This window comes from Parasteatoda tepidariorum, chromosome 1, assembly GCF_043381705.1.
Source record: "Parasteatoda tepidariorum isolate YZ-2023 chromosome 1, CAS_Ptep_4.0, whole genome shotgun sequence".
Lineage (NCBI taxonomy): Eukaryota > Metazoa > Arthropoda > Arachnida > Araneae > Theridiidae > Parasteatoda > Parasteatoda tepidariorum.
Window position 1 is genome coordinate 33,326,985 of NC_092204.1, and position 24,150 is coordinate 33,351,134.

Genomic DNA, 24,150 nt, shown 5'->3' on the forward strand with positions numbered 1-24,150 from the left:
TTTAAATGTAAAATTATAAAGAAAGAAAACTAAAAATAATTTAAATTAAGAAGACAAAACTAATAATAATTAAGAAATTAAAAATTCTTTAAATGAAGAAATATTATTAAAAAATTGAAAATAATTTAAATTGAAGAAAAAACTAAAAATGGTTAAAATTAAAAATATTTAAAATTGGAAAATAATTATGAATTAAAGATATTTTTCAAAAAATCTTTATTTAAAGAAACTTTTTTCGTAATAAAAGCATTAAATAACAATGCAACCAACAACTCTATACCAATTATCGTGATAATTAATTATAACCTATAACTGCCTTAACATACTTGTGTCGTCTCAAAGCAAATTTCGTGAAAAGGTATTAATGTAAAATTAAAATTTAACTTAAAAATGAATAAAATTAAACATAACTAACGTTAAAAAAATTCAACTAAAAGAAATGAAATTATAAATATGTTAAATTATAAAAAAAAAAATAATAATTTAAATTAAAAAGATAAAACTAATAATTGAGAAATTAAAAACTATTTAACTTAGGAAAATAATATCAACAAGTTAAAAACAATTTCAATTAAAAAAAACTAAAAATGGTTAACATTAAAAACATTTAAAATAAAAAATAATTATAAAATAAAGCTACCTTTTTTAATAATCTTTAATTATAAAAACCATTTCCGTAACAAAAAAAATTAAACAACAATGCAGCCAACGACTCTAAGCCAATTATTGAGACAATTAATTGTAACTTATAATTTCCTTACTTACTTGCATCTTCTTGAAGCAAATTTTAGTTTTATGAAAGATTATTAATGTAAAATTAAAGTAAAATTGAAATTTTACTTAATGTATAAAATTAAACATAACTAAAGTTAAAAAAATTCAACTAAAACGAAATAAAATTATATGTATGTTAAGTTATAAAAAAAGAAAACTATAAATAATTTAAATTAAAAAGATAAAACTAATAATTATAAAATTAAAAATTATTTAAATTAAAAAAGTGTACTAAAAATTAAAAATAATTTTAATAGAAAAAAAACTGAAAATGGTTAAAAATTAAAAATATTTAAAATTTAAAATTGAAAAATAATTATAAATTAAAGCTATTTTTTAATAATTTTATTTATAAAAACTTTTTCTCATAACAAAAGCATTAAATAACTATGCCATCAACAATTCTAATCCGATTATTGTGATAATTAATTATAACCTATATATTTTTCTATCATTGTGGTATGGATCTTAAAAAACTGATATCACAACTCCCCTTTAATTTATTTTACTCTTTCAAAATACAATATCTTACATCTTATTACCTTTAAATGTATATTAATATTCATAGCCTAAACAAAATTACCTAAACATCCTAATAAGTTCCCAGTTCTGAACTAAAATCACCATTTTTTATTTATCACAGATTGAAATATTTGAAATAAAATATTAAAATATTATAATAAATATATTTAAAATTAAAAAATAATATTGATTTAATAAAATATTGAAATATTAAATATATTTTAAATTACAAAATAATTTTAATTCGATGGATATTTTTTTAATAATCTTCAGTTATAAAAACTTTTTTCTCAGTAGGTACGCTAAATAATAATACAACCAACAACTCTAAAAAAATACTCATGATATTATCTGATTAATTATCAAGATAATTTATTGTATCGTATATATTTTTCGCCCGGCGGTTAGGCGATAGCGCTTCGCGATGTCGTGACACAGGTCCCTGGTTCGATCCCCGGGATGGGCAAGGTTGGCTCAGCCTTTCATCCCTTCAGTGGGTCGATAAATGAGTACCAAGCATGCTTGGGAACTAAACGCTGGGGGTTCCGCGTTCGGCTGACCACCTGATCAGAACATCTGCTCCTGCATCCCAGAACCTAAGGTCAAGAAAACTGAGATGGGCACAGTAGGCCTTGGCCCTCTATGGGCTGTCGCGCCACTGAGTTTAGTTTATATATTTTTCGATCATTGTGGCATAGATCTTAAATAACCGATATCCTAACTTCACTTTATTAGCTGTAAATTTATTTTGCTATATTATTATTTTATTATATATTTTACTATATTATTATTTTATTATATATTTTACTATATTATTATTTTATTATTATTACTATATTATTTTGCTATATTATTATTTTATTACATATTTTACTATATTATTATTTTATTATTATTACTATATTATTTTGCTATAAAACAATATCTTACACATTATTACCTTTTTGAGGAATATTAATATCATTATTATTAATACCTTTTATTATTGAAATATGTCTAAATTAAAATTCATGGAGAATAATGTACCACATAAACCCATGAATATAATAAATAGCGAAACACTCAGAGTTTAAAATTTATGTAGCATATTATTCTATTTTCTTGAAACAAAAACGACATTTAATGCAAAAATATAGGTTTATTTTTCCGAGGCAATAAATAAAGATACCCTTAAGCCAAAAATTCATTTTCCGATGTTCATGCTTCTACCGTTATTTTTATAAATTACTATCTTTATTTATCCACTTAATTTTTCACCATCAAAATATCTCTACAGTGGTTATCTTCGTCATTTTATCCCCATTAAGGAAAACAAAGATCTTCTTGTCACGCAAGGGAACAAAAATAACTCTGCCGTTGATATCCAGACTTGATGCCCTTAAGACTGCGTCAAGATGTTGTTTGACTTAACAGAAACTTTTATTTCGGAGGAAAATGAATAATCAACATTGTTGAACAAACTTGTTTTCGTTGCTTGAGCCGAAAGGTGCATGATGCATTTCATTGCATGCTCCAAACTTTTAACTTGCAGAAAGATATTACATTGCCGCTGGAGTTCAGCTATTTTTAACACATCAACAGGCATGCTTCAAGAAAAGACCAAGATGTACAAACTATGTTTAGATTATTTTTTCCGAATATCCACTGATAGATAAATTGCAGTGAGTTGTGCCAGAATATCATACAAATTTTATACAACTTTAATATAGTGCTAATTTGAAACATGCAATAGCATTTTTTAAATTTAATTACGCGGTGCTATGGTTCCATTTAGACTGAAACATAAATTAATTAAACATCTTAACATGTTTGTTTTAAATTTAAACCATTTTATGGTTTATTTTACAATATAAGTGCTCAAAATTGAACTTAATTTCCTAAGAGTGTTGTGGTAGTAATAGTTTATTGTTGCCTTCCTAGTTAATCTTCATTCTTTTCATTAATTTCATAATTATAATCATAATTTAATTACACGGTGCTATGGTTCCGTTTAGACTGAAACTTGAATTAATTAAGCAGCTTAACATGGTTGTTGTAAATTTAAACCATTTTATGGTTTAACTTGCAATATAGGTGTTCAAAATTGAACTGAATTTCTTAAGAGTGTTCTGTTAGTGATAGTTCATGTTGCCTTCCAAGTTAATCGCCATTCTTTTCATTAAAAAGACTGCTTGTCGAGTGATCAATATTTTTAAGCTTATTCAAACTCTGTGAAGAAATTGAGTTTCTGACTCGAATGCCTCAGAAATTTTTAGACTGATTTCAATGCGATTTTTTTACATCTTACCTTCTTATGTTTAGCTTAATTATTTACAAAGTCTGATTAAACCACTGCTGGTTTTTCGATTTCATAATAAACAAAACCATTTCTGAACACTAAATTTCTACATTGTAAGATTTCTTGATAGAGGAAAAACATCTATGTTTGGAAGAAGAAAACAAGAAAAAACTTTCGCACTAAATTTGACCTTTCATTTGACCCGTCATTGAACAGCTGACCCAATTTTGGGTTTGCGACTACTAATGTTCAAATCCGTAGGCTTGTAATTTTGAATCCAATACAGAAGACAGGAGAACTCCTGGATTAAGTATTGGGAGAAATTTGCGTTCGTAGAAGACTTTTTAATGGAACTAAGCAGCATTTGCGTTACATAGCGACTAAAACTGTGAAATCTCCAACGGTTAGCCAGATGACCAGGGGACTCTAACCCATGATCCGTCTACCACTGAGGATATTTTTACGTCAGCACTGGGGTCAGTGCGAGCCGGTTGCGGAATTCCTAGCGACCAGTTATCGCTGAGATTTGAACCATGTTCACCTCATTGAAAGGCGAACGCTCTATCTCCTGAGCCACCACGGCTCAACTGTTGATAATGTTGGTAGCCCAGTCCCACGTGGGTGACTCGCAAATGTGATTTGAACACGCCTACCTCGACTGAAACACTCACTTCGATTTAAACGCACCTAGTTCTATGGATTATTCACAATAAACAGTTAACTTGCTATTCGTGACTGCGACATTGTCCTCCTAACGCTGTTGCTACTCAATCTCGATTACACACTACGGAGACCTGTACACACTCGACTGTTAACTGAAGCACAGGAGCTACCAATCTCACAACCGTGATACTGATACAGCTCTCCGGCCACTCGCAAAACAGTAATGAATCAACTTGCGGTATTCGCTCATCAAATTCTATCGCAGTTAAAATTCTGACGGGCGAGCAATGTAACGTAACTACCACTACAACTATTAAATTCCAATTCACTAATATATATAACACATGTTAACCCGATTTTGTTAAATGAGATTTTTTAACAGATCTTAGATACTTTCGTATAGCTGATTTCAAAAATGCCCTTGATTTCTTTCTCCAAGCTACAGTTTTTTTCTTCCAAAAAATGACATTAACATGTAGGACCATCTAATAACCCTGCTAATAACATGTGTGACCACCATTAGCCCTCAAAATTTCTAGCACCCGCCGTGGCATTGATTCCATAAGGTGCTGATATGTAGTCTGAGGTATCTGGTACCAAACACTCACTAACTGGTCCTGCAATTCCTTCACATTGCGAGGGGGTAGCGAGGCAGCACGAATTTGGTTTTCCAAGTAGGACCACAAATGCTCTATTGGATTAAGGTCAGGTGAATTTGGGGGCCCAGACATGACTTGAAAGTCACTGGAATGTTCTCGATGATTCGACCCTTATGACATGGTACATTATCCTGTTGGTAAACACCATCCCCCGCAGGAAAAACTGTTGCCATGAATGGGTGAACCTGGTCTGCAACTATGTTCAAGTAGCTTACAGACGTCAGGGATTGTTCTATGAGGATTATGGGTCCTAATGTGCCCCATGAAATCATTGCTCCTGGCGAGAAACCATGAAAACCTGGGCCCATTGTTATAGATAGAGGGTGGTCATAATGTAATGGCTCTTCGGTGTATAACAGAGAGTCACATAAATGTTGCGACAAACTTCTAGGGAAGATAGGGCACATCATCTGGATTAAAATAACAGAGAAGCCTATGCACTGCAATGTCATCATACGCTGCTAAGAGAGCTTCTCTATAATGAACTCTTTCCTTATGTGTTTCTGAGCAATTCATTTGTCAAATTAATTAAATTAAAGAAAAATTTGTAGCTTTAGGAGCAAAAATAATTTCAGATTTGGAATCCCCACACCCGAATTAAACACGATCAAGTATTTGTATATATCTGCAACGAAAATTTGTTCCATAGAGTTTTATTCGTTTATATGCCTAAATTTATGATTAAAAATAAATAATATAATTCATTCCTGGTAGAAACGCTCTAAAATTATTTTTTTACGCTAATTATTATTTGCTTTTAAAAATTTTTATTTCTCAAAATTGCTTAGTTAAATACATGTCTAGACGCCCGGTGGCTAAGTAGTAGCTCTTTGCGCTCCCGTGCCACAGGTTCTGGGTTCGATCCTCGGCCCGGGCAAGGTTGACTCAGCCTTTCATCCCTTCAGTGGGTCGATAAATGAGTACCAAGCATGCTTGGGAACTAAACACTAGGGGTTTCGCGTTCGGCTGACCACCTAACCGGAACATCTACTCCTACACCCCAGAGCCCAAGGTCAAGAAAACTGAGATGGGCACAGTAGGCCTTGGCCCTCTATGGGCTGTCGCACCACTGAGTTTATTTTAAATACATGTCTAACGTTAAATATAGCTTTTAAATTTAACGAAATTTAACTAATGAAAAATTTGTAGAATAAAATTAATTCAATGAAATGGTATGAAGACTATAAATAATTAACTACAGCATTCATGTAGAAATGTAAAATAAAATTGCATAGGCTTAATAATATCGTTTTATCTAACCATCATATCGTTTCTAAAATTACGCTGTTGTATTCCTGCAATAAACTTATGCTTGTAAAATTTCGAATGACTAAATTATACACAACATTTCAATCTAAATATTTTTATTCTAAATAATCCAGACTGCTTATGAATACAAATTATATTCCACTTCAGAATGCATCAACAAAACAATGTAAAAAGTAACCATTTTTCGCTTATATCTTCCACACCGGAAAATTATTCTTGTAAATGCATTTGGCAACTGCACCAAACATCACAAGTAGTAAAGTGCCAATGGGGAAAAAACAAGTTGTTTTTTCAACACTCCCAGCATCAAAAAAGAGAATGCTTTATTTGCAGCCTATTGCTCAGTTGTTATAAGAGTAGCAGCGGCATGTCTGTCACTGCGAATTTTTCGTCTGCCGCTTCAATCCGCCTAGCCTGCTAGGCGTCTTTTCTTGATTCTCTTTTTACTTTTCTTGGTGTTTTCTATCTTTATTGACTCCGTAAAAGAGGAACGGGGAAGCTCTAGCAATTTTCATGGCACTCTGCCAGATCTGGATCACTGCGTTCAGCGATCCCCTTTCTTCTCTTAAATGTTCGAGAAATCGAGTTTGTTTCCTTTTAGGTTTATATAAACTGGTATTTTGTTTTATCAATAAATGCGGCGCGTTGCCTCTCAAACTTATTCCTTTTCATGTTTTTCGAAATGAATTTTTTTTTTCCGATTTAATTCTATTTTATGTTGTTTTTTTTTTTTCGGGTGAAAACATAATTAAACGAGTCGTCGCAAAAAGATACCATCAATCGTATTTTAGCTTTGTTAGATATTTCTAGAGTTATAGTTTCCGTAAAATAATGTAAGTTCGTTTTAATTTTCTAACAAAATTTGGCTCATCTGATCAATCAACGAGCATTAACTAATATAATTTAAACTAACTTTTAATTTATTTTTTTTAATTAATTTCAATTTAAAAATTTGCTTAGTTTTAAAAAATACAAACAGAACAAATAAAGACGAGTAAAATACGTGTCCTGAGCTTTAGTTACATATAGTCGCGTTGCCTCTCAAACTTATTCCTTTCCTTGTTTTTCGAAATTAATTTTTTTTCCCGATCTAATTCTATTTTTTTTTCGGGTGAAAACATGATTAAACGAATCGTCGTAAAAAGATACCATCAATCGTATTTCAGCTTTGTTAGATATTTCTAGAGTTATAGTTTCCGTAAAATAATGTAAGTTCGTTTTAATTTTCTACCAAAATTTGGCTCATCTGATCAACTAACGAGCATTTACTAACATAATTAAAATTAACTTTTTATTTATTTTTTTAATTATTTTCACTTTAAAAATTTATTTATTTTTAAAAAGTACAAGCAGAACAAATAAATACGGGTAAAATACGTGTCCTGAGCTTTAGTTATATATAGTCGCGTTGCCTCTCAAACTTATTCCTTTCCTTGTTTTCCGAAATTAATTTTTTTTCCCGATCTAATTCTATTTTGTGTTTTTTTTCTTCAGGTGAAAACATAATTAAACGAGTCGTCGTAAAAAGGTACCATCAATCGTATTTTAGCTTTGTTAGATATTTCTGGAGTTATAGTTTCCGTAAAATAATGTAAGTTCTTTTTTAATTTTCGAACAAAATTTGGTTCATCTGATCAACTAACGAGCATTTACTAACGTAATTAAATCTAACTTTCAATTTATTTTTTAAATTAATTTCAATTTAAAAAAATTTTTAGTTTTAAAATGTACAAGCAGAACAAATAAAGAAGGGTAAAATACGTGCCCTGACCTTTAGTTATAAACCCTTTTACCGACAATAAACATCTCTGGCCCATTCATTGCTTACCATATATGCTGACAGTATAACCATTAAATAACTAAAATCATTCATAAATTTTTCGAATAACATATTTATTATTTTTCTCTTCATTTCATAGGAAATTTTCATAGAATTTTAGGCTGCTAGAAAGATAAGATGGTTAGCTTTTTCAAGTCACAAGTTGATTAGCTTTTTCAAAACATAAAAATTCTATATATATTGTGTTTATGCGACAATTTGAGAGTTCATCCTGTAATTTTTTAAAAAGAAATAGTTTACACCAGACAATTACCTTGGCTAGAAAATAATTTTAAATATAAATCTTTTAACCACAATTAAAATACAGTCCCTTTTTTAAACATAATATGGTATGTCACCTAGAATAGGGTTTTTTTTCTGGTCGAGTCTTTTTTTTTTTTTCAGAATAATTTTTACGCGACCCTGCATCTTTATGCACTGAGAAAAAAATTATGATCAAAACTACCAGAATAAGATAAAATTTTTCCGTTTTTCTAGCTCTAAATCAACACCAAAAAGCACTTTAGTTTTTACCGGCCCTCTTTAGCTGTGACTTTTGTAAAATTACAGTAAAATATTACTTTATAATATGTGTCCGAAATTTGATAAATCTGGTCGGAATTTTATATTTTTATTACGGTTTTTTAGCGCATAACATGAAAATCATTTATTTCTTTTAAATTTATTTTTCAGTTTTGTATTTTTACTAAACGTGTGGTAATAAGAACTACAATTTTGAAAATCATATGAACAGAACAACTAACAAATGAATGGTTTAAATACTGTATACTTCAGTTTTGTTACAAAAAATATGAATTTTTTTTTATCAGAAATGTCTTTATAGTGCGGTAATTCTGCAGGAATTTTTTCCTTCATGTAGTTTGTAATTAGTAAAAATGGAGATGAGCAACCTAAACGCAAAACCTGCTATGTACTTGAACGAAACGTGAAAAATACCTATGCCAGCATATAATATAATATAAATAACTATATGATATAAAAATATGTTACAAGAGCACATAACAGAGCCTACTGATGAAGCTTACTTTTATAAATTTATAATAATAAGCTGTTAGAAACTGAGAAAAAAGATATTTTCTTACTGAAGCAAATTTAATCTCTGGTACAATGACGTCTTTAATTTTAAAAAGAAAAAACAGCTGTCAGTAGGTTTAGAATCGTTATAATACTACTTATATTAATTGATAAATAATATGGTCTTTGGTTTCTTTAAAAGCTAATAAAGTGGATTTTTGTACAAACAATTTCATTCTTGTTGCTGGCGTTAATTTGTTTGGCATTATAGTTTGTTTTTTGAATAATTTTAAGTATTTATCAAAGTTGAATAAAAAATAAAAATTTTTCAATGTGAAGCATTTATTGAAGAACAAGAGAAAAAACTACTTTTTTCGACAGGTAAAACAACAGGTTAAGGAACGTCTTCAAGTATCCTACAGTAGGAAGCTAAATATACTGGTATTTCAAATTAATAAACAAGTTTTTATTTTATTTTTTAATTTAAATGACTATAATATTTAAATGGCAATAATTTGAATTGATAATAAATAGTTACAATAGGTAGGAAAAGTAAAAAAAATCTAAAGCTCAATCTAATAGTCACAAAGTAACATTCTGAAATGATAAAATTTCAAATTAAAAATTTAAAAATAAATACAGTGTAAAAACAGAAAGATAAAAAATAAAGGAGCTGATGTTTATTCAATATTAACAGCATTTAGTACTGGAAAAGTCTTAAACAGAGAAAAAATGTATAGTCAGAATAACCAGAATATGTAAAATTGGCTCTAATACGCCAAAAATTTCGGTAATTTTTATCGAAGCTCTTTGATACTGATTTTGATAAAATTAACCATAAAATATGGTTTTATAATGTATGATAAATTTTGGTAAATGTGGAAATATTTAGTAATTTTATCACAATACCATAAAACATGGCATAAAAACCATTTCTTTGGTCAAATCTACTTATGCATGTATGTTATGTATTTTTTGCTAAATATGAGATTCTGCGAACTATAATTTTGAAAACCAGAATTTCTGAAAAACCGTTACCATATGAACGGAAAATTACCGAATGAATGATTTAATTACCATATATTTTTATTTTATTAACCAATTATCAAGAATTACGAGGGTTTTTTTTTACCAGAAACTTCATTACCATAAAATGCAGTAATTTTAACAATTTTTTTTCCTCCATGATTCTATTGATTTAGTTTTTAAGAAGCTATTGGCTGTACAACAAAGCTTCAAAATCATAACCGTAGCATAGGAACATTTATATTTGTTCTAAACCATTTAAATACTTTTTTATAATTTGCTGTATGCTGTTATAATAATTGATTTGTTATGTTTAATTGCGATATTTTGTTATAATTTAAAACCACGAGTTAGAAAAACATCACAGCAGCATTCCCAAATGGAACACAACAAATAACACGAGCAAAAAACAATAACATTTTTTTTAAATAATAATGACATGACTACTATGTCATAATAGAATTAAAAAATTATAGTGTTTTTAATAATAATGGTGCAGTAAAAACTAATTTTTTAAGTTTCTTCAAAGATTAATAATTCTGTTATGAAAACATTTTGTTGCATTACAACAATGGCAAATTAACATATGTCATCATTATAACTTAAATTTTTTGAAACTGCTTTCGTAAGCTATAAAATATTTAAATTTATCATAAAAAAAATCCTTCTGAAGCAAACTTGGACGGAGATTGTCTCTTGCATTGTTTGATATTGATAAATTACCAAAATTGGGATGAGGCGAAGATTATATTCCCGGTTTTTTTTTTTTTTTAACTGTAATAGCTCATGAATAGAAAAATCTGGCTCCATTCCCGGCTTTTTTGGCAGCTGTCGTTCTCAAACTATTGATCTCTAAGTAATACAATAGTAGCTGTTCTTTGAGTATAGATAAATCGATTATATTGTTATACCCCATCTCTGAAAGCGTTTAAAGTCAATTGATTCTACAGATACATAGAAAATTTTGAAAATTTTAGAAAAGCACCTTTTTTTTAAAAAAAAGAAACATAAGTGCTAGAAATTTTCTGTATTTAAAAATAATAAGAAAAGCTACTGCAAAATTTTTTTTTTATCATTTATCATAATATACTTAAACCATTGACGGTTTTGCACGCAAAAAGTGGTATTTTACACTGGAGTATTTTCCACATAGCAAAAACGGGTTTTGCGTGTTATTAGAAAAGAAAAAAATGAATAGGGGAGAAACATTCTCCCAATTTTGCCCATTTGCTAAACCATGCACCAGTGGGTTAACTTTAATTTCTGCACAGCAAAAACGGGTTTTCCGTGTTATTAGATAGAGAAATAATAAATAGTGAAGAAACATTCTCCAAATTTTGCCCATTTGTTAAACCATGCACCAGTGGGTTAACTTTAATTTCTGCACAGCAAAAATGGGTTTTCCGTGTTATTAGATAGAGAAATAATAAATAGTGAAGAAACATTCTCCAAATTTTGCCCATTTGCTAAACCATGCACCAGTAGGTCAACTTTAATTTCTGCACAGCAAAAACGGGTTTTCCGTGTTATTAGATAGAGAAATAATAAATAGTGAAGAAACATTCTCCAAATTTTGCCCATTTGCTAAACCATGCACCAGTGGGTCAACTTTAATTTCTGCACAGCAAAAACGGGTTTTCCGTGTTATTAGAAAAGAAAAAAATGAATAGGGGAGAAACATTCTCCCAATTTTTCCCATTTGCTAAACCATGCACCAGTGGGTCAACTTTAATTTCTGCACAGCAAAAACGGGTTTTCCGTGTTATTAGATAGAGAAATAATAAATAGTGAAGAAACATTCTCCAAATTTTGCCCATTTGCTAAACCACCAGTGGGTTAACTTCAATTTCTAAATAAAAAAAAATTTTATTTGGCTTTCAGATATAATATATATCTTTGTACCTTTCAAATTTTCGTTATGATAGGTTTTTTTAAGTATCATTTGAAATAATTTAATAAAAATGCTAAAAGTTCTTAAAAGTTAATCCTCACTTATAATAATTCAACTTTTTGAATGAAAATCACTTGGAACAGTTTTTAAAAGTATGCATCGTCTAACTGAAAAATCTTCACGAGACTCAGATTATCAATTTTTTTCAATACTAATTGCTAAGAACACTTTTGAAAATAATATGTGTAATAAACTTTTTGCACTAAAAGCTGTAGTAAAATAAAATCTAATTTAAGCAGTTTTCAAAAATTGAGCTTCATCCAATATAATTTTATAAGTACGCGTTTTATTTTTTTTTTTTAAAAAATCTAGCAGACCATTTTTTCATAAAGTATTAGCACTTTTACCGCAAATTTTACCGTAAAATATCATACTACAGAAATTACGCTATGTTATATTTTTGTTCCGTGACATGTTTCAGTAAAAATAGATTTTACCGTAATTTGATCTGGAGTTTTTACAGTGCATAAACTATAAAATATTACATCTGCAAATCAAAGTTATTTGCAAACAAAATCAGAGAAAAGTTAAAGTTAAAACCTGACGATGCAATTGTACCATTTCTCGTTAAACCACTTTTCAAGATCAATTTAATAGAAAGAAATTAGTGATACTGTCTTTTCATTTCTTAAAGCAAACTAAATGCTTTGATAATTTTAATATTTACAGTTGTAGTAACGTTTGATTCTTCAAGTTGAATAATGTTCTTGAGAAGCGTAGCACTGAAGTATTTAAAAAAAATTTAAAGCCATTATTAATTTATCATAATTTAGCTTATTTTCTGTTCTATTGCCCTCTAACTAGTATAAAGAGTTTAATTTTCCTTTTATTTCCTTGAATATTTTCACAGTTCATCTTGAATATGTGAAGAATAATTTAAAATGAACGGAATTGTGATGAAGTATTTGTTACATAAATGTTACATCCCATTAAATTTGGAGAAAAAAAATAGCAATAAAATGTATAAAGAAGCAATATTTCCATTATTTCATTTCTACCTTAAAAATCCACTACTAATTATCAAGTAAAAATCCCTCTTTGTAATTCAGAAAGAGACGAATAAATATTTAATCAAAAATTTATTTTTAAATATAAATAATTGAAACTTACGGAACATATTGTTTTCAAACTTATTAATTTTTCCATTTTATTAAAAAATAAAGGATACTTCAAAAAATTTATTCATACTATTTTTACCTAAAAAGATTTAAAAATCATTAATCATTAAATCATTCGATTAAAATTTGAAATTTTTTTTATTTATTTGTATAATTCTTTGCTTTACTTATCGTCAACGATCTCATAAGTAAATGTTTTCATTATTTCATATTTAGTTTCCTATAAAACATATTGAATGTAATGATTCCTTGAGAAATTTTTCTTCTAATATATTAATAAATTTAATGTTGTGAACAAAAAAAATAGAATTTGAGCTTCGTTGCATTATAAGACTTTTATATTTTAAATTTACTCATTTCTACAAAAATCATTAATCATTAAATCATTAATCATTAAATCTTTCGATTAAAATTAGAAAATGTTTTTATTCATTTGTATCATTCTTTCCTTTACTTATCATCAACGATCGCATAAGTAAATGTTTTCATTATTTCATATTTAGTTTCCTTTAAAATATATTGAATGTAATGGTTCATCGAGAAATTTTTCTTCTAATATATTAATAAATTTACTGTTGTGAACAAAAAAAAATAGAATTTGAGCTTCGTTGCATTATAAGACTTTTATATTTTAAATTTACTCATTTCTACAAAAATCATTAATCATTAAATCTTTCGATTAAAATTAGAAAATGTTTTTATTTATTTGTATCATTCTTTCCTTTACTTATCATCAACGATAGCATAAGTAAATGTTTTCATTATTTCATATTTAGTTTCTTACAAAATATATTAAATGTAATGGCTCATCGAGAAATTTTTCTTCTAATATATTAATAAATTTACTGTTGTGAACAAAAAAAAGGAATTTGAACTTCATTGCATTATAAGACTTTTATATTTTAAATTTATTCATTTCTACATAAAAAAAACCTTAAGTTTAAATTGATAATTTATACTTTCCAGACTGCTCGAAGAACCTCCGTTATAGACATTGCTCAGTATGAAGCTCTAAAGAAAAATAATGAAACACTGAGACAAAAGTTAGAAGAGCTATTGAGGACATCAAATGACTTGCAAGATGCAGTAAGTAGATTGTAATGTTCGATGCATAACAACTGAAGTGGAAATCTAATTTATGAGAATCTATGATTAATGTAAAGTTTGAATTTTAATATAAATATACAGTTTAGTGAAGAAGTTTAGTATAAATGCCAGATAATTCTTAAACTTAGTCTGATACAAAGTCTATTCAGTTAGTTTTGTATAGAAGTTTAGTTTAAATACCAGATAGTTCTTAAACTATTCCAGTCTGGTCAAAGTATGTTTTTTTTACTTATTTCTCTTTTATCATTAAAATATACTCTTTAGACTTAAACCGAATAAATATTATTTTATCAGACCAATGATTTCAAATGTTGCAAGCCTGTTTGGCTTTGTTTCAACACCGAGGTCATTCTTTTTTTCTTTTTATGTTTTTAAAAACATACAAAAACATGACAAAACTTTCATATCATTATTTCGTAAAAATATTTTTCATGTGAAAAAGACAAATCATTAAAGCTTCAATTTTAAAATTTTGCAGTCATTCCCTAACCTCGCATTTTTTTCTTCTGAAAAATGATTGCAAAACAATATTTAAAGAGACTAACCAGACAATTTTACACTATCTTTTATTTGCAATGATCATCCATTCTGGTTTGAATTCTAGCTTTAAAGCAAAAGAATTGTGTAATTATTTTTCAACAGCTAATTTTAAGAAAAATAAAAAAGGATTTCCTTAAATTCTAAAATTCCTCTTTTTGCACATGTTAATTACAAAAGTCACTCTGTTCTAGAAAAATGAAAATCTCACTTTGTGTCAAAAACAAAATTAAATCAAAGTTAATTTTAGTTACCGGATTGAATATCAATTAATGATTAAACATCAATGGTTATGCACTTATATATATAATCGATTTAGATCATGCCTGAAAATATAACGTTTGTCAACGTTGGGACTTGAACTCACGTTCTGTCGGTCATGAGAGAAACAGATTAACCCTCTCGGCTATAATGTGTAACCAATTACAAGGAACTAAGTGGTTTTCGTATTGGGTGAAGCCTGTCAATCTAAGGTTTTTCTCACTGTTAACAGTTAAAATACCGTCTTATTAATGGTTACTTGAAAGATTTGTTTGAATATGGTAAAATAACAATTAAATAAATTGTTACTTAACTTTTTTTCGAGACATTTCTTATAGCATATAAAATAAAAATTTTTTATAGCCAATACTATGTTAGTAAAATATCTATATCTTCTTTACTCAGGAAATTCGTTTACAAAGAAAAGATTTCGAAGTTCAACAGCTGAAACAGGAACTGAATAACAAGCAGCACCTGTGCGCCAATCTGGTAAGATTATTATACTTCAAATTATTATTCAGCAACAAGTTTTTTTTCAAATAAATAGAATTTTAATTCATCTTTACTTTATTTTATAATATTAAAAACGTTTAAATGTGCATTTTCTATATTTATTTTCAGGAGCACAGGTTGCTTGTTTTGTTTAATACTCAGGACAAAAATCAAATTTGTAATTCTGAACAGTTTTTACATTTTGATAACGTAAGTCAATACCTGCATTTTTAACAAAAAAAACGACAACTTAAATACTATTTTTTAGTAGATTATTGCAATAAAATTACGTGTTCCTTTATTTTGTAAAATTTTGTCAATAAGAATAAAAAACACAAAACATAAATAATCTGATATAGTTACGCTGATAAAAAAGAAAAAATAAGTACGCTCAAAACTATAAAAATGTGGTGAAATGTACCATGTTGCTACCAAATGGGAACTCCACAAAAGGCTCTGTGGGAACACCAAAGAGCTCGGTAATTTTTACCAAAGCGCTTTGTTTATGATTTCGGTGAAATTGACAATAAAATATGGTTTTATAACATGAAATCTGGTAATTTTACCATGATACCTTAGAGGATGGCACAAAAACATTTAAATGCCAAAAAAACTTTCTATCTATGTATTTTTTATTAACTGTGTAGTAATAAGAACTATAAGTTTGAAGACCAATTTTTCCGGTAAACCGTTAAAATGTAAACAGATAAATTACAAAATGAATGATTTAAATGCCACGAATTTTGGTTTTATTTTCGTATATATTTTTTTTTTCTTTCAGAAGTGTCACTACATTATAGTACGGTAGTCATAGCAGAATATTATTTATCTGTATACTACCAGGGGTCTGTTAAGAAGAAATTTGGGTCCGTTATATCTTTTTATGAAAACGGACCCTTCACAAAATATTTTAACTTAAAAACGGACCCTTCACAAAATTTCATGATGACTACNATTTGTTTTTTTTTTTTTTTTTCATTATTCTTTTGATAATCGAATAAACCCTTCCCAGGAAGGAGGGGGGGAGAAAGACAGATGTAAAAGAACTAAATTTCGCCATCGGCAGACGCTTCTTCCTTTATTCGTCCGAAATGAATATTCTGCGTTCAGCAGTATAGGCTAAATACGGCAGACTCTTCTTCCTTTATTCATCCGAAATGAATATTCTGCGTTCAGCAGTATAGGCTAAATACCAAACATTTATATGTTACATCGCTAATTTAGTAGCTGCAATTGCTGTTTATTTTTTTTAATTTAATTTTTTAATTTAATTTTTTAATTATAATTTTGCAGTGCTGAGCATAATCTTGTATCTATTTACAATTTAAAAACTCCTTGAAAAAGTTTTTTTGCAGTAACGGACCCTATTTGCACAAATTTACAAAAGCGGACCCTGGTTGAAAGAATGTGACTTAACGTTTATTTTATATTCACAAATTACGAGTAATTTTTTCACAATTTTACAAAAACGGACCTTTCACAAAATGTCTGGACAAACCCCTGATACTACCCAAACATAGGTTTATACAAAAAATTTCATTTTAATTTCAAAAAGGGCTTAGTGAAAAATGAATATTTTTAATAAAAGTCTGTGTGATTTGGTACAAATGTTTGGATTAGGTCAAAATTTAAATTTTAGTTATACATTCGGTTTCATTGTCATCTCTTTTCCTTCCCTATGACGAATGAGGTTTTCAATCTGGTTTTCCATCATTTTCTGTCTTCCTAAATCCCTCTTGCCTCCCCTATGTTATTATACATGTTATTTTCTTATACATTTCTTACATAAAGAAACAATATTTCTTTTCATATTTATTATTCTGTTTAACTAAACATACCAAACTCAAAAGCGTTTTTCAAAGCATAACAATTTCGTCAATAAGTCTAACTAGTTAATTGAATTTAAAGAAACTTTAAAGTTCACATAATTACAAAAAAAAAAAAAATTTTAGCCATTGCCACCGAAACAGCTTTTTATTCAAACTTTCTAAAAGCAACAGAAAAATTCTAAGAATTTCGAATAGTTGTATTATATTTATTTTCCTGAGATATTTCTATAAACTAATAAAAATATTTTTAAAAATTGACTCTTTTATTCAAAAAAAAAAATTTCAAGTTATAACCTGAACTTCGAACTTACAGTCTTGCTTTCTTTTCCAAAATTAAGAACTTTCAAACAATTTTTTTATTTTTATTTTAATATTAGATTTTAAATTCCGTTCACATTCAACTTTTAAATTTGTTTTCTTTGATAGAATAACGAAGAATGTTTAGAGATTTTGAATAGCGTTGAATCCACTGAAAGTCAGTCCACCCTGGCTAAATCTGAAGCAGAAGGCCAACAAGGCAAATCCAACAATCTGGAGACTCTTATCAAGGTACTAATGGAATAATAGCATTCTTTTTATTTTAGTTATAACAATGAATATGAGCGCATTGTAATTATGTTACTAAAACACTAATACTTTTATCAAAATACTTACATTTAACGCAAGTGTGTTTAAATATAAAAACCAAAGTTTTGAGAAAACAAATATTACATCAATAAATAAAATTAATGTCAAATTCTAAGCATATAATTTTATAAACTATATAATACTCTATAAAAAGATTTCCGGATAAAATTATAATAAAAAGTAATAGCACCCTGTGTGCAGCTTCTAAAAAATGTACTATAATCGCAACTTTTATATTAATATTTATTTAATTACAAAGATTCAGTAAATATTACTGTATGAATTTCGGTATATCAGATTTTTCTGCTCTGTGAAATTTTACGATAAAATGGGTTTTACGGAAAAAATTACCTGCACTCAGGATACCAATACCTTTTTCTGTAATTTTATCCGAAATTTTTTATGGTGTATGAGCGTACCAATTTAAATTTACCTTTTGTTGCATAGATTTTTTCAAAAAATAACTGAGATTAATCAAATTTCTTAGTTTTAAAATTTAAAATATATACTACATTTATTCACCAATTTATATAATTTACGTAATTTTCAAAAACATTTATAAAATAATAATTAAAAAATTAGCTTAAACAAAGGAACACTGACTTGCATTTCGTTACCCAGCTTGACAAAAAATGATCTATCAAACAAATGAATATAGTATACATTTACTGGTCATAGTAATGAACTCAATGTTTATACACTGTAAAACATTCTGGATCGAATTACGGCAGAAAGTACCGGCACTCGGAGTGTCTGTACTTTTTACCGTCAAATCCATTTTTAACAGAACGTGATACGATACAAAAAATCTGATATACCGTTATTTTTACAATAATTTTCGTAACAACACTGAATACCTCTAATTAAATAAATATCACTGTGAAAATTACTGTAAAATATTTTACGGTAAGAATGAATTTTACGGATGATGCACCCAAAGCTCCGAAACTTTATACCATAATTTGTTTCGGAATTTTTTTCTAATGCTCGTATATTGTTATTATAAACTTGTAATAAATAACTTTTTTAAATAAAGGCAAAATTATTTCTATTTGTAAAGTCTGAAATTGAAATAAAGTAACAGAATCATAAATGCACACAATTAAGTGGCATATATTACTTACTTAATATGTTAATTATATTCAAAATTTATGTATGTTCGCGATTTTACGACATGATTATTTTTTCAAGTTATATTCTTATTATTTTTATCTTACATTTTATACATTAAATTTAATCTCAAAGTTGGCCTGCCTTTTAGCTGTAAATTGAACAGAACTTAGCCTTAAACTGAGTAATACTTTTTTTCTAGCATATGCAAGAGACCGCTGACAGGCGGAAAGAGCTTGAAAAACAATATGCAGATGCTGTCGCAGAGTTACATAGAAAACAAGACGAAATCCGTCACCATCACTACGTCAGTAAAACCGAAAAACAGAATGCCCAAGAAACAATACAATCTCTTGAGGTAAATACCTTCATTTATTTAGAAAAATACAGAACTTCCGTGTCTTTATCCTCCCCTTTAGAAAACTTGTTTTCGTAAATATACTTATACACTTAAATTCTTAAGTAATAAAAGTTAACTTTTAAATTTTTTTTAAGGAAAGCTGCTGTAAATGTCCTACTAATAATTCCTAAATAAAAAAATAATAAATTAATTTAAATCCATATGGATAAAGAAAAGATTACAGTTAAATCTTAACACATAAATGCAGGGTTATTCATAATTCCCTCCGGGGTTTCGAAGAATTATAGTTGAAAAAACGAAGACGAATATGGCAAAAAGGAACATATGAAATTATTCCGAAAGTATTCTCAAGTTTTAATTTAAGCAGTTGCCGGTAGATGGCAGTAACATGTACCACTGAAACCAGTTGTAGTAAAGAAAAATGGCGTTCATAGGCGGAGGGAATTAAAAATAACCCTGTATAATCATACGTTATTATAGTATATCTAAAAAAAGTCTTTGTATCCTTGCGTTAAAACCTACATTTAACATTTTATCCAAGCGCCTTTTTTAAAAAATATAAAGCGCAAATACACTAATGATATTTTCAATTCATTTATCTATCAGTTAAATTTATTAAAAACAAAATATTTATTTAAAAAATATTCGAACATATTTGAGAAGAAAAAAACTTTTTATGAAACATTTCACCTTTTTAGGAGATTGCACTGGGATACAATAATTTTTTCTGTTGCACGAGATTTATCAACAGATGTCAGATATTTTTGTACAGCTAATTTCAAATCTGTAATCATTTTTTCTGCCTCCAAGCTCCAATTTCTCTTTTAATGACATTTTCAGTCTGTTTTTTCCGAAATGAAGTTTAAAAACGACAAATATTTCAGAGGATCGTATAAAAGTTGCGACAAACGTCCTGGGGAATTAGAGCACATCATCAGGATTAAAACTGCAGAAAAACCTCAGCCAGTAAATGATATTATACGCCGCTAGAAGCACTTCCTCATAATGAAATGTCTCTCCGTGTGCTCTTAACCAGGTCATAATAGGTAAGCACCCCTAGCTGCGTATGATGACATTTTCGGGCATAAGTTTCCATGCAATTTTAATCCTGAGGACGTGTCCCAACTCCCTTAGAAGTTAGTCGCAATATTTACTTTATCCCCTCTTATATATAGCTTTCTTAAACATGTATTATTTTTATTTTATTTAATAACCGTCGTTGAGCAGCCCACCCTATTTTGGGTTTACGACTACTAATGTTAAACTCCGTAGCCTTGTAATTTTGAACCAATCCAGAACACAGGGAAACTCCCGGATCAGTACCCCTTTAGGTATGATTTGTTATGGGAACATGAAGGACTTTGTGACTCGACAGATTTAACGTGCATCAGTCCCCGTTTACAACACGGGACGTCTTCGGCCGCCTGGAATCGAACCCAAGACCTCTTGACATGGGCTCAGTGCCCTACCAACCAAGCTATCGCTGCCCAACTTATATTTTTTGGCAAAAACTAGAATCATAATGTCATTTTTTTCAAAACAAATCTGTAGTTTTAGGAACAAGACTAATTTCATATATGAAATCCCCATGGTCGAATTAGACAAGACCAAGTATTTGCATAAATGCAACAAAAAATTTGTTCCCCAGTGTAATACGTTACAAAAGCAATTCTAATCAAAATTTTTCTACCATTGGGTTTGTACCTGCATTTGACATTTTATTCCTGTGCTCTACTTTAAATAAATAGCAAATACACTGCTGAGATTTTTCAGTACATTTATTATGCCACCTAAATTTAAGTAAAACAAAATGTTCAATCTTGAAAATATTCTAATATATTTGAGAAGAAAAAAAACTTTTGATTTCAATTTCTTTATTTTAGATGCTTATTATTTTGATGAAAGGTTTTTATAGTTGTAATTTAGTGAGAATAATTATTCCTTTAATTATATTAGGGAATGCGTATACATATGTTTCATTATTCATCTGTACTTGTATGGCTGAATTATTTAGCTAATAGTAAAAATATTGTGATAATTCTGATTAAGAGTATAAAAAATGTCTGTAATCGTAGCATAAACTCATATATTGTCTCAAAATAACCCCCAACCATCGAATCGGCAAAACATTGGCACAAGATCAATTAAATTTTATACGTCTGCTATCTATGAAACTTCAGGGAAATACATGCATTTAGTCAGAAGAAGTACATTATCATCTAACTATTTTAATAACGTTGACAGTATATACTTGAAAAAATTGCTAACTTGGCTTACAAAAATCATAGCATAATAAGTTAAAAAATTTAAAATATAGATTAAAACTTTATTATTAGAAAAAAAAGGAATAAAGAGTGATTGTTAATTTTGCTAATAATTGTTATGATGATAATGAATCAAATATGTTTGATGACTCTGTAAGTAGGTCAATTTCACCACTTCCGAATGCCATATTTAAGGCGTATATTTTAAGACATATATCTCAGTCAAAAAAAAGTCATTTAAATAATTACGCTAAAATAATTCGTGGCATCATTTACATTTACTCCAACTTTTAGTAACTTTTATTTCAAAAGTTTTAAATCTAAATATTCTTTTTTTTAAATTTAAAACTTGATGTTACGGAAGTCGATGAATCTGCAAGATATTAGTAGTTCATTTTCACCACTTACGAATGCCATATTTAAGACTCATATTTTAAGGCATATATCTCAGTCAAAAAAATATCAAGTCGTTTAAATAATTATATTAAAATAATTCTTGGCGTACATTTACTCCAACTTTTAGTAACTTTTAAATTAAAAATTTTCAGTCTAAAACGTTTTTTAAAAAAAATTGAAAACCTGATGTTATGGAGGTAACACTATATTTGCATTAGAGCCAGCTTTAAATTAAGAAAAATTTTAAATTTCTAAGAGTTACAAGAAAATAGACTGCATTGAAATAAAAACCAAGAGTTATTTTTAAAATAGTTATTAAAACTGCTCCATATTTTTACTGAGTCAATTTTTTTACTATGCATTTAAAGCCTGCAAATATTACATTTGTAAAAGATAAAATTGCTCTATAGTATATTCAACTTATGTATGATATCATTTTTTTTTCTCCTCAGTCTAAGGTTCGTGAACTTCAAAAGAAATGTGAACTGCAAAATGTTCTACATGAGGAGATTGCTCTTGAAATGGCGACTTTACGGCGCTCTCAGGTCAAACATGCTTGGCGATCAAATAGATCTCATTCAGCTGATGTAAGTTTAAGCATTTTTTTCAAAAATATGCTATTGTATTGAAACATTTAAAAAATGAGTAAATAGCTGGAAAAGAATAATAAAAGGGAAAACTGTTTACAAAATGATATATATATATATATNCCTATAACTGACACCAAAAGAAATTGGTACTTAATTAATAGGTATTATTGGTAGAAATTGGTACTTACCCATCTCTAATAGAGACATATAATCGCTATATATATATATATATATTCGCCTGAAACCGGAAATACGTTGTCCATCACTTATCTATGTGAAACTATAGCAAACGCAACGCAACTAGAACGCAAGAGAATTTTAGGCGGTGATAGAAGCTTATTTCAAGAGTAATTTATCTTGGCTATAAATTTCGTAAAATTTATGATTTTAAACTGGAAACTGAATTGGTCATGCAAATCGTAAAACTTGCTGAATAAATCCGTAATCTCAACGGGTTTTTATCATATAATAACTTTTTTCCGTAAAAGTTGCAAAGTAGTAGACTGTTGTCGCTCATATTTACTTATTTTATTTTACTTTTTTACAATACAAGATCACATAATCTGTGTTCACAACTATACTTTAACATGAAATCAACTTTTCTCCGTAAAGAGTTTTAAAGTAAATCTGTAGTCAAAACAGATTTTTACTATATGAAAACAAATTTTTACTGTGATAGTCATTTTATCTCAGCACTGAGGATGGTGCGAGCAGGGAGCAGAATTCATACGACCCTTCATAGCTAAGATTCGAATCTGGGTCACCTCATTGGAAGACGAGTACTCTGTCTTCTAAACAATCACCGCTCTAGTGTTTAATTTTTATTTTATAACAGTCATTGAACAGCCGACCCAAATTTGGGTTTACGACTACTAATGTTCAACTCCGTAAACTTGTAAGTTTGAACCCAATCCAGAAGACAAGAAAACTCCTGGATCAAGTATTGGAGGAAATTTGCCTTCATGAAGGCTTTTTGAGAGAACCAACCCGCATTTGCGTTACATGGAGAGGAAGACCACGAGAACCTCCATCGGTAATCCTGAACGTGAGGGGACTGTAACCCAAGATCCATCCACCACTGAGGATATCTCACGTCAGCACTGTGGTCGGTGCTAGCCGGATGCGGAATTCGTATTGACCAGCCATTGCTGAGATTCGAACCCGGTTAACCTCATTGGAAGGCGAACGCTCCATCCCCTGAGTCATCGCGGCTCTAGTGTTTAATTTGAAGAAAAAGTCTTAAACTATCTTTACTTTAAAAGTCAATATATATTCAAAGGTTCCAAACCTACACACTACATAGAAATTATTTATTTAACATTGATTAAATGATAAGTAAAAGCTTGAAACTTAAAATCAGATCATTTTAAAATAAACAAAAATTTGGAGAGAGAAAAGTTTTTAAAACTCAGTGGAAAAAATTATTTGCAATTTGAATTTTTATATATAATTTTATGTATTT

The 24,150-nt window shown here is 28.7% G+C and overlaps 1 protein-coding gene across 10 annotated transcripts in view; it reads left to right on the forward strand.

The window, feature by feature from the left end:
• The window catches only part of LOC107442660 (RIMS-binding protein 2), a 106,965-nt gene that overhangs the window by 35,131 nt on the left and 47,684 nt on the right, over window positions 1-24,150 (forward strand). For 6 of the 10 annotated variants that reach the window (XM_043057810.2, XM_071178487.1, XM_071178480.1 and 3 more), the window contains exons 2-7: window positions 14,081-14,200; window positions 15,425-15,508; window positions 15,641-15,721; window positions 17,767-17,889; window positions 19,280-19,435; window positions 22,551-22,685. In XM_043057810.2, coding sequence (XP_042913744.1) covers window positions 19,283-19,435; window positions 22,551-22,685 — 288 coding nt within the window. In that variant the 5' untranslated portion in view covers window positions 14,081-14,200; window positions 15,425-15,508; window positions 15,641-15,721; window positions 17,767-17,889; window positions 19,280-19,282. The remainder of the gene's footprint in view (window positions 1-14,080; window positions 14,201-15,424; window positions 15,509-15,640; window positions 15,722-17,766; window positions 17,890-19,279; window positions 19,436-22,550; window positions 22,686-24,150) is intronic. The other 4 variants (XM_071178493.1, XM_071178477.1, XM_071178489.1 and 1 more) reach the window with 1 other exon arrangement.